Genomic DNA, 12,277 nt, shown 5'->3' with positions numbered 1-12,277 from the left:
TGGACAACATAACCAGACCTTGTCTCTATTAAAAAAAAAAAAAAAAAAAGGAAAGTGACTTTCTTAAAGTCTTATGATATGTGACCCTTTCCCTCCCAGTCCCACTTCTTCTAAGAGATCTGGAGTAGAAAATTCTTTTGGAAGCAAGCAAGCTCCCCATGCTCTTAGAGGGCTAATAGGTGGGGCTACCTTTAAGAAAAAGAAGGCTAAGAGGTAGGTGTAGTACCTCTGGTTCCTGGCCAACCACTCTAGGGCAGGAAAAGACTTGGACTTGAGGCAAAAACCCTAGTCAGAAATAACTCCTAGCATTTATTGAGCACTCTCTCAAACCTAGCACTATCCTGTTTTCCATGTATTATTTCCAAGTCTTTACAAACTTTTTCAAAATAGTTATACATATCTTCTGCTTTGCAGACAACGAAAATGAAGTTCAGAAAGGATGACTTGCCTAAGGTCATGGTATGCCAGGATTCAAACCAAGGACCATAGGACCTTAAAGTCTAATCCTCTTCACTAATCTAGTAGTTTCCAAGCTTAGATCCAAGTCTGACTCACGCAGGAACTTAATGACAGTACCAACAAAAACAAATTATTGAGCCTTACTTCATACCCATGCCTCCATACCCACCCATCCACAGATTAGAGTCCAGGAACTTATATTTTTAAAAGAGCTCCTACAACAGTTCCAATGTGAGCAGTCTGAGGGACTGCACTAGGCCATACAGGTTTATGTAAGTAAAGACCATTAAAAGCAAAAATAATATTCTAGCTCTTCAAAATAAAAGGGGCAGGGGATATAGAACCATTTCATTTCATGTATCTCAAATATATATGAAAAACAAGGGGAAAGATCTATTTCAGGAAGATAGAATTAGAATAATTATCTATAACTCGAAGCAAGGACATCAAAATCTATACCCAGCAATAAGCAAAGCAATCAACATGTCAAAAATTTATGCTTAGATCACACCAATATTTAAATTTAAAATAAATGGAGGCAAGGCCAGGCAGAGTGGCTCACACCTGCAATCTCAGCACTTTGGAAGGAAGAGATGGATCACTTGAGCCCAGCAGTTTGAGACCAGCCTAGGCAACATAGTGAGACCCAGTCTCTACAAATAATTTTTTTAAAAATTAGCCAGGCGTAGTGGCATGTGCCTGTAGTCCCAGCTACTCAGGAGGCTGAGGTGGGAAGATTGCTTGAGCCCAGGAAGTCGAGGCTGCAGTGAGCTGTGATCGAGCCACTGTAAAACCAGCCTGGGTAACACAGCGAGACTCTGTCTCAAAAAAATAATAAAATAAATTTTTAAAAATGGAAAAAAAAAAAAGGCTATCAAAGGAGTCTGAATCCAACTCTAAGCAGCTTCATAGACAGTGACAAAGATGATATCCCTCCTTGCCTGATGGGGTGGCGCCATGAAGAAAAAGAGACGCTTCAACAGTATTGATAGGTTGATGAGTTGATAACATTCTCCAGGGCACGACTTTATCTGGAAAAAGACATGAGAGAGGAGAGAAGAGACTGACTAATTTAGAATCAGAATTTTTACAAGAAGAGAATATGCCAAAATATTAATAGCAGCTCTTTCTAGGGGAAAAGATGGTAGGTAATACTGACTTTTAATTTGGGGCTTTTCTTATCTTCAATGAATCTAAATTTAGAATGAGACTGAAATTTTGACATTATATTTAAAAATAACACTGTAATTTCTACTTCTAATTATCATTTTGATGATAACTGGGTATGTCAGTCCTCCTACTCAAAGACAATTCATGGAACTTTTTCAGATCTAACAACAATAGTAGAGAGGTAGATAAAAACTCTACAAGACAGAAGCTTCATTAAAAGATGTTACAGGGGCTGAGTGTGATGGTTCACAACTGTAATCCCAGCACTTTGGGAGGCCAAGGTGGGAGGACTGCTTGAGCCCAAGAGTTTGAAACTAGCCTGGGCAACACAGCAAGAATTCCATATCCACAAAAAGTTTTAAAAATTAGCTGGGCATAGTGGTGCATGCCTGTAGTCCCAGCTACTCAGTAGGGTGAGGGAGGAGGACCATTTGCACCCAGAAGTGAGGCTGTAGTGAACTATGATTGCACACAACTGCATTCCAGCCTGGGTGACAGAAAGAGACCCTGTCTCTAAGAAAAAAACCACCACTAACAAAAAAATTTTATAAACTCAATTTTATCAATTCCTATCATAATATAATATCATTCCATCCTGGAATCAACTTTTATCGTAATGAACTCGAAGAAATCCATTCCTACACCATAATGCACTAAGAAAGCTTTTATTTAAAGGAAACTTGAGACATAAAACACATAACATGAAAATCACTTTATCTGCTTTGTGAAAGATATGTTAAGGATTTAGTAAAGTGTGTTAGTGATAATCCAGACCATCAGCCATGGAGACATGGATGTCAGCTGTTCAGGTTATTACGCACCTCACTGGATCTGATCTACAAAATCCTTTAAAGGTTAACCAAGAAATATATGATACAGTAAGACTATTAGAAAACAAAAGATGTATGGCCCACATAAGATCTTAAAGGCCAGGGACAAAAATACGTAACAAATAGGTCATAATCATCTTATATGGAACACATAAAACACCTCAGAATTTAAAAGCAAAAAATGTTAATGTTAAGAAGATGAAATCATTATTAATTTTCTGTCTGTACCTATTCATAAAACATGACTTCTTTTACCAAAAGCATCTATCAATGTCAAACTCAAGTTCCTCTCAAATCATCTTGACTTAAAAAAAAAATACAACAAAATCAAGAGTCGGCTTGTCTGAGGCATATTAGAGAGACAGAAGAGAGAGACCTCTTGGCCATCAATTACAAGTCGCTCTTATTTTCTACTTTGCATTCAATTTTAAATGTAATCTCAATTAACCCAGTCTTTCCTTCCCAGAACAATTACTGAAATTACATAAAATCCTGAGAATATGAGAAAACATCCCCAGTTTCACACTAACGATTTTTTAGTACATCCTTCTTAAAAGTATCAGCATTAATACAGGACAAAGACAGTCAAAACAATCTTGTTACTATGATATTTCTCCCGCTGATATTCACACTCTTAAAGATTATTATATCCCCAAAGGAACTGCATATAAAGTGGGTATTTTAGGCCTTCTAATTCTACGCACCAGATGAGCCACTATGGTGACATGGTGTGCACAGAGTTCAGCAGTCCCATATCTGCAATATAAAAGAGAAGGCAACTACATTTATACAATTACTCAGAAACACAAGGAGATGAACTTGCATAAAGCACTAAAAATATTCTGATGAGGACATTAAAAACTGCCATTATTTCCATGACCAAATAATATCACAATATACAAAACTCCCTAAACAGTACTCATCTATTGGCTTGAACCAAAGAAAGAACTTGTTTCCTAATTTAATGCTGTAATATGAAATCAAAGCGTTTTGGGAATTATTTTTAAAGGATTATTGAAACATAGTTTTTCTATAAGCTTACAATTATAAAATTATTTACTGTCACTACTAATAACCAATCCAAAGAACAAAAAAGCAAATATGTTGTACCGAGCAAGGAAGCACCATGCATCCATAGCTAACAAAGAGGTGATCATATTAGCACTAAGTACAGCATTCAGCAGAGCAGCATCCTAATCAAAAACAGAAAAATTAATTTATTTAAATACTAAAGTTCACAATAAGCAATAATATTATATTTCTCAAAATAAAACAAGAAAGCACTATCAGAATTCAAATAACAGATCCTCAATGGGAAAGTTCTACTTTCTAGTATCTGAAAGGACACTGCCATTCCCTCAATATTTATTGAGCACCTACTATACATTAAGTACTGTGCTGTGCTATGGAGAGTTCAACATGATTTTAAATGTAGTAACTCAATCACTAGGATCCACAAAGATTCTCTAAGTAGCCTGAAATATTCAAAACAACATAAATAACATATATGCTTATATTATTATTTCTGCCTTTATTCACATACAATATTTAATAGGTGCTAGATATTGTGTAATATCTGAAATGCTACTGATCCCTAAATTTCAGATATTACAAATATCAAATTCCTAGAATTTCTTAACCTCTTTTCAAATCAAATTCTATTTTTTTGAAAATCTACATTATGTCTGAGATCTATGAGACCTGATACTACAAGCTATTTACTTTTCTTTTGAAACTTACTACATACTTTTCTTTTGAAACTTACTACATGAGTACTACATATTTTTCCTCTTCTCACATTGTCTTTGCATACCTCCCCACCCAAAATGTTTTCTCAAATATTTTAGCCAAATATTAGATCTAAATAACATAGGAATCTGGGATTACCATTTTCTAGGACACAACTAAGTTTCATTCAAAAGGAATATACTAAGTATACCCACACTTTCTTCTGTATATGAACCACAATTTCAATGAAGAGAAAGCAAAAGTGTAACCTTAGCTTAGCACAGTTAAGTAATATGCTTACCAGTTCAGCAAACAGTGAGGGATGAAAGGAAGTAATAAATGTACACAGATGAACACAAACATGCTGATACAAGGTGACAGCCACCTCAGCTTTCCCCTTACTCTTTAATCCCTGTAAATGAACAGGTAGAGAGAGTTCACCAGAACACTGCCCAAAACTGTAGAAAATGGCTTTGAGTAGAGATACCCTGCAGGGAAATTGAGAACATTGAACCCAACATTAATAACATTTACTAATTAGCAAATATAATAATAATATGTAACATGGAAGGTTGTTTAAGCAGAAAATGTTTCAAGAGGTATAATCAGCAATAGTTTCCAACATGTGTGAATATGTACACATAAAAGGAAAATATATTCACTGTCAAAGAAATTCCTTAAAGGAGAATTTTCCTGGACATTTTTTGCATCATTTACCAACTGTTTATCTTGGTACTGAGTTACACAAAGTCAAAGTTCCTCAAGGAACTTGAAACTTAAATAGCTAAATTAGATATTATATGGAAAACAGAAAATAAGTAGCAGACAAGGAAGAGTCATTTTAAGATTAAAATGGTTGAAGAAACTTAGAGGAGTTAAACAACAAATTAAAAATAGTCAAGTTATGGGCAGGGTGTAGTGGTTCACGCCTGTAATCCCAGCATTTTGGGAGGCCAAGGCGGGAAGATCACTTGAGCCCAGGAGTTGGAAGACCAGCCTGGGCAACATAGTGAGACCTTATCCCTAGAAAAAATTTAAAAATTAGCCAGGAGAGCTGGCACACACCATTAGTCCCAGTTATTTAGGAGGCTAAGGTAGGAGAATTACTTGAGCCCGGGAAGTTGAGGTTGCAGTGACCCATGGTCGTGCCACTGCACTCCAGCCTGGGTGACAGAGCAAGACCCTGCTCCAAACAAAACACAACAAAACAAAACAAAACTGTTCAAATTGTAAGTATGTAAAGAAGACAAAAGCACGAGTAAAAGCACACAAATAAGGAGTGTGACAGAAGCAAGGAATATGTGTTGAAAATGAACACAAGAATGAGGAGCAAAAGTAGAAGATGACAACAGTATGGGACAGGCTTTAAATCCAGCTGAGAAGTTCTAACATCATGTTTCAGTTTTTGAGCAGAATAGGAAGCTCAGAGCCAGGTTTAGGGAGACTAACCTCATTGTGGTACATAGAATGGGATAAAGGAAGAGGTGAAAAATTAGAGCACAGAGTAATCCGGGAAGAAAGAAACTAGAGCCTGGACTATGGTGTTGGCAAGGAAGATGATTAAAGGTTAGATTTGCCAGGATATACCTTACAGTGTCTAGTATTCTATTTATCAGAGCTCATTTTTAAATGTTTCTACTTACAGCTACTCTATTACAATCAATGTTTATAATGCTATTAAGCAATACTGAACAAAATTAAAATATTAAAATATTTTTAGCATCTAATATAGTTTTATATATTTTATATTTATCTATTTTTATAAAGTAGCAATGTATATGTGTGTGTGTCTACACAATAACTATTAACATAAATTTCTCATTAAAAAAAAACCCACAAACTTAATTTCAAGACCATTCCAAACAACAGGGCATTCTCAACCATTGGTAATATGACTGGATAAAAACATGTTTGCTACCTGGTTGTAGTTTCTGAGACCTGGCTGTCTGTGCACCACAGGGTTTGCACTTCCTTAGGCTGAGATGGCAGCTTATCCATGACAACAACCAGAAGAAGACATTGTGGAAACTGTAGTTCACATGGCAGGTCTTACATGTAATAAAAACACATTAATTCAGCAGAAATCTGATGAATATGTAAAGGAATAATTTTTGTTTGTTTGTTTGAGACAAAGTCTCACTCTGTCACCCAGCCTGGAGTGCAGTGGTGTGATCTCAGCTCACTGCAACCTCCACTGTCTGGGTTCAAGTGATTCTCCTGTCTCAGCCTCCTGAGTAGCTGGGACTATAGGTACATGCCACCACACCCAGCTAATTTTTGTATTTTTAGTATAGATGGCATTTCACCATATTGGTCAGGCTGGTCTTGAACTCCTGACCTCAGGTGATCTGCCCACCTCGGCCTCCCAAAGTGCTGGGATTACAGGCGTGATTCACTGTGCCCAGCCAGGTATAATTTTTAAATAAGAAATATGTTTCAAGAAAAGAAAGTAAAAGAAACTTAATGAAAATTTCTTAATTGTAAAAAAGAATGGCTAGGGGAAATCACTGTCTCTAACATGTCATAATAGATGATTTATCATTAAATCTGTTTTGAAGCTTACCTAGTTTACTGTCCAAAACCACCTGCATGAAAGGCTGAAATGTGAGCAGCTGACTGACAAGTGGATCCAGTGTCACTAGGAAAGCACCTGCTATTTCCTCTTGGTGTGCTTTAGAAATGCTGGTAGCATAAAGGCTTGGAGGAAACTTGCTGGACAGGGAGAGAAAAAAAACTCATTCATTAATAGCTATCTTCTAATTTTAGGTAGAGTAAGTACTATAAACTGATGTTCTGGTAGTAAAAATATATTAAAAACTAAATTTTTAAAAATAAGTGTGCATTTTATAAAACAAAATTCAAAGTACTGAATTGATACCAGAATTGGATCAAGATCTCTAAACTAAACATAGCCATAGTTCTATAAAATGATAAGCTGATAATCTTAGAGAAATCTTTGTTGCTTTGAGGCACTGATATAATTTTGACAATATCCTTAAAAATACTATAAAAATCTAAATCTTAAATCAAAAGTAAAAATGTATATTGAAAAGATTATTACTGATAAATTCTAGCTTATTTCTATTAAAAGTTGTTTTTTAGGCAGAGCGTGGTGGCTCATGCCTGTAATCCCAGCACTTTGGGAGGTTGAGGCAGGTGGATCACCTGAGGTCAAGAGTTCAAGACCAGCCTTGCCAACATGGTGAAACCCCGTCTCTACTAAAAATACAAAAATTAGCTGGGTGTGGTGGTGCATGCCTGTAATCCCAGCTACTCGGGAGGCTGAGGCAGGAGAATCGCTTGAAACCAGAAGGCGGAGGTTGCTGTGAGCCAAGACCGTGCCATTGCACTCCAGCCTGGGCGGCAGAGTGAAACTCTGTCTCAGAAAAAAAAAAAAAAAAAAATTGCCGCGTGTGGTGGCTCACGCCTGTAATCCCAGCACTTTGGGAGGCTGAGGCGGGCGGATCAACTGAGGTTGGGAGTTCAAGACCAGCCTGACAAACATGGAGAAACCTCGTCTCTACTAAAAATACGAAATTAGCTGAGCGTGGTGGCACATGCCTATAATCCCAGCTACTTGAGAGGCTGAGGCAGGAGAATCGCTTGAACCTGGGAGACGGAGGTTGCAGTGAGCCGAGATTGCACCATTGCACTCCAGCCTAGACAGCAAGAGTGAAACTCCGTCTCAAAAAAGAAAAAAAAAAAGTTGTTTTTAAATAGGCAGAAAGCTGAATTTACTATGAATTAATAGTTTCTCAGAAGCAAGAGCTTTACAAGAAATAAACCGTATACTAACACTGAAGAATGGAAAGATTATTTCATGAAAATGTCTCAGTAACTGGATTTTAAACTAAACTTCAATCAAAACTTATGTCAACTAAGATATGTATTCTATATTTTTTGCCACATTAATTGTAAACTTGCCAATACATGAGAAAACTCTGTCTAGCAGAGGATAACAGCATTTTAAAGTATGCACTTAAGATAAACACTTGAGGTTTTTGTAGAGTGATGGAAAAACCACCAATCTGTCAATTAGTTACATGACTTTGGTTCATTCATTTGCCCTCCCTGAGACTCAGTTTCATCATTTGTGACACTGATTCTGAGTTACTGTGAGGATTAAATTATAAGTAAATAAAAGATATACAAATAAATCATAGTAATGAAATTCCATAGACTTGAATTACATCTACTAAGCATCATTTCAAGAATTTATTTTTTCAATCAAATATTTTTAAATTAATTTGACAAATGTTTACTAAGTGCCTATGTATACATGCCATGCACTGTTCCATGAGTGGGTGATACAGTAATACAGAGAATATACAGTCATTGTCTTTATAGTTTACAATTCTAATGAAAGGGGACAGTTAACAGACAAGTGTACAAGTAAATAATATAGCAGAGGTTAATTCAGTGCTGTAGAGAAAAAAAATAAAACAAGGAAAGAAAGACAAGAAGTTCTATTGATGAAAGTCATCTGAGGGGTTGAGCAGAGAAGGCACATCATCTGATTTATGTTTTTTATCATTTACTTTGGCTACTGTGTGGAGAACAAACTAGCGCGAGGCAAAGATAGAAAGTTTTTTTGCAAAATCCAGGCAAGAAAATAATAGGGGGTCAGATCAGATGGTAGCAGTTCAGGAGATGAGAAGTGCATGTACGTGTGTGTGTGTACCCTGAAGGTAACATTGACAGAACATGTTAAAGGGGCAAGGTTTTTTGGTCTGATCAATTTGAAGAATAACATTGTCACTTAAACTGAAATAAAGAAGTTACAAAAGGAGATTTTGTTGGGTATGAGGATGATATGGGTGGAAATTAAGAGTTCAGTTTGGGACAATTTAGTATAGATGTCCTGACTGGTAGTTAGACATTAAAGGAGACATAAATTTAAAGTCTTGAGACTAAATGAAAATAGATAGATAACAGGCCTGAGGAGTAAGTGCTGGGACACACTTAACTTAGAAGAGAAACCTGCTAAGGAGGCTGAAAAGGAGCAGCTAGTAAGACTAGAAGAGAACCAACAGTGAGACATGTCCCAGAAACCAACAGAACAAAGTGTCAAAAAAGAGGATCAAGTGCTACTGACAGGTTACAGAAGGACTATAATTGACTACTGGATGCAGCAATGTGGTGGTCACTGATGACCTTAACAAGAACTATTTTGATGAAGTGTTGGTACAGAAAGCCTGATTGGACTAGATTCAAGAAAGAGATGAGGCAGGGGTATAAGACAACTCTTTCTAGAAATTTTGCTGTAAAGAAAGGCAGAGAAATGAGAGGGTATTTGTAGGAGGATGTAGAGTCAAGAGATTTTGTTTTGTATTGTTAAGATGGGAAAAATAACAGCATATGTGTATACTCATGAGAGTGACCCAGTGTGGAGGAAAGGCTGATGATGCAAGAGGGAAAGGGAATAATTGCTGGTGCAAGGTCACTGAACCTGTGAGAGAGGATGAAATCCAATGCACAATGGAGAGGCTAGTCTTAGGGGCACAGTTCACTCATGGGAGTGAGGGAATGAATATATGGGTCTAGATACACATAGAATAGTAGATGTTTTAGAGGAAACATACAGCAGCTCTCTTTTAATTGCTTCCATTTTTCCTCAGTGACACAGGAAGTGAGGTCATTGACAATGAGGAATTGGGAAGGTGTTGGGAGATACAGGAAGTTTGAGGAAGGAAAGGTGTGAAAAAGTTGTCTGGGACACTAAATGAATTATGAAGCTGCAACAGGACTGCTGGATAAATGAACTCACTTTGTGTCAAATTTAGGGCTCTTTGGAGGAAATCATCAATTTTAGAAGTCACTTAGCCCCCATCTAAATTTTGATACCTTTCTGTAATTCCATTTTTTTCTGAGATGGTTTCAGAAAAAAGACCGTCCTGTAAAGTGAATTACAGAAAGGTATCAAAATTTAAATTTAAATGGAGGCTAAGTGACTTAAACTTCATAAAAACAAAATAAAAATAAAGATTAAAAAATGCCAATATAAAAATAAAGGTATATATAAGGTATACGTATATTTGTGTATATATATATTTGCCATTGGATTTTATCACCTACTAATTATTTATCGCTCCTGTATAAGGTACTAATAAAATACAAAGATAAGCATAACTCATGTGGAATATATCTTTCAAAAGCCTCTATCTCCAATTACTTCAAGCTAGCAGATAAAAATTACTAAAACTTTAAGAAAAACTCTGTTTTATCGTAAAATGGTAGGTACTTAAGCACTGCATGGCACAGATGGCATTGTTATATCTTAATAACGATATAGCATTCTTCTTACCTGTGTATCTGAAGATACAGCTGGTGCAAAGTACAGCAAGAATCAGAGAGGAAAGGAAGAAATTCCTAAAATAAAACAACTCTATTCATTCTTTGCATAAAAATGTGTCTCTTTAGTACATATAATCTCACAAAGGTATGCAAAATAAAATAAAATCCTGAATGTGCCCCCTTTTAAAAAAATTATTTGTTTTTCTTTCTTTTCTTTTCTTTTGAGACAGAGTTTCACTCTTGTTGCCCAGGCTGTAGTACAATGGTGTGATCTCGGCTCATGCAACCTCTGCCTCCTAGGTTCAAGCAATTCTCGTGCCTCAGCCTCCCAGGCAGCTGGGATTACAGGCATGTACCATCATGCCCGGCTAATTTGGTATTGTTAGTAGAGGAGGGGTTTCACCATGTTGTCCAGGCTGGTCTTGAACTCCTGACCTCAGGTAATCCACCTGCCTTGGCCTCCCAAAGTGCTGGGATTATAGGCATGAGCCACCGCGCCCAGCACTAAAAAAAAATTCTTAACATGAGAATGAAAGGAGGATGAGGCTAAAAAACTCATTGTTCTATTTAACCACAATGTTCAAACTTTAAAAACTGTGTCATAATTTTAAAGAGGCCTGCATATTTGAGAGTCATCAGAACAGTAGCAATAACTGTAAAATAGAAAAGTTGTCGACCAGGCGTGATGGCTCACACCTGTGATACCAGCATTTTGGGAGGGCAAGGCAGGCAGATCACCTGAGGTCAGGAGTTCAAGACCAGCCTGACCAACATGGTGAAACCCCATCTCTACTAAAAATACAAAAATTAGCCAGGTGTGGTGGCAGGCGCCTGTAGTCTCAGCTCCTCAGGAGGCTGAGGCAGGAGAATCGCTTGAACCTGGGAGGCAGAGGTTGCAGTGAGCCGAGATCATGCCACTGCACTCCAGCCTGGGCAACAGAGCGAGACTCTGTCTCAAAAAAATAAATAAATAGAAAAGTTATCAAGGCAGATCATTTGCAAAGATGAGCAGAGAATGCTTACAGCAGCCAGTGAACAAAACATTATTAGTAAAAGATATTACTGGTTTTTAAAAAAACATTGTCCATGTTCAATTTGTTTTTGATCTTGTCTTCTTCTGTTTTTGACGAAAGATAAGGGTTTCCAATGACGATTTATTGCAGCCAGAATGCCATGGCTGGTACCCTGGCTACTGATACACTGCCATCCAAATTGGTCTTTCTGGGCAGCTGCCATTTAAGAGTAGTTGGCTGCTTCTTACACTGGGCTCCCTGCAGCTTGCAGGGTTTGTATTCCAGTGGCAAAGACACATTGTAGGAAATGCACCAATGGCACTTGATGGGTAGTTACCCATCTGATATTTACTTGGTGTGTAGGGAGGCAAAGTTTTCCCTAACTATGCTGCTTGTCTTTTTGAAAAAATCAATTCTATCAGGGGAATCTTTAAAAATTTTCAAATGACCATCAGCTTTTTCCTATATCTTATAATACAATAAAAACTAATTTTTTTTTTACTTTCTAAGACATTGTCTAACCATAAATGATAAAGAAATCACACCTGTACTTAAATCCCAGCCTTACCAGTTTCTAGATATGTGACTTGATCAAGTTATATGCTATCTGAGCTTGAGCTTTCTATTCTGTGGAATGGGGATAATAATTCGTTTTCTGAGAGGACTACAATTAAATAAAGTAACGTATAATAAAGCCTTACCTTAGCGTAGTGCAAAAGGGAGTTGGCAAAAAAACGACACAATTTGAGTGTTTTCTGAAATAATCTGTAGTCAGCATTATCC

At 36.9% G+C, this 12,277-nt stretch overlaps 1 protein-coding gene across 5 annotated transcripts in view; it reads right to left on the bottom strand.

Annotated features, from left to right (window-relative positions):
• Positions 1–12,277, bottom strand: part of FIRRM (FIGNL1 interacting regulator of recombination and mitosis) — a 57,467-nt gene that overhangs the window by 19,230 nt on the left and 25,960 nt on the right. For all 5 annotated transcript variants that reach the window (XR_010117616.1, XM_063627201.1, XM_063627200.1 and 2 more), the window contains 8 exons: positions 12,196–12,276; positions 10,492–10,556; positions 6,751–6,899; positions 6,106–6,235; positions 4,489–4,675; positions 3,570–3,652; positions 3,164–3,215; positions 1,401–1,490 (listed from right to left, as the gene is read on the bottom strand). Coding sequence is in view for 4 of the 5 variants with exons in the window: in XM_063627201.1 (XP_063483271.1) it covers positions 1,401–1,490; positions 3,164–3,215; positions 3,570–3,652; positions 4,489–4,675; positions 6,106–6,235; positions 6,751–6,899; positions 10,492–10,556; positions 12,196–12,276 (837 nt within the window). In the remaining variant the exon portion in view is untranslated. The remainder of the gene's footprint in view (positions 1–1,400; positions 1,491–3,163; positions 3,216–3,569; positions 3,653–4,488; positions 4,676–6,105; positions 6,236–6,750; positions 6,900–10,491; positions 10,557–12,195; position 12,277) is intronic.

The sequence above is a fragment of the Symphalangus syndactylus genome, chromosome 12 (genome assembly GCF_028878055.3).
Source record: "Symphalangus syndactylus isolate Jambi chromosome 12, NHGRI_mSymSyn1-v2.1_pri, whole genome shotgun sequence".
Lineage (NCBI taxonomy): Eukaryota > Metazoa > Chordata > Mammalia > Primates > Hylobatidae > Symphalangus > Symphalangus syndactylus.
The sequence above is the reverse complement of the archived record's forward strand: the minus strand, read 5'-3'. Positions and strand labels throughout refer to the sequence as shown.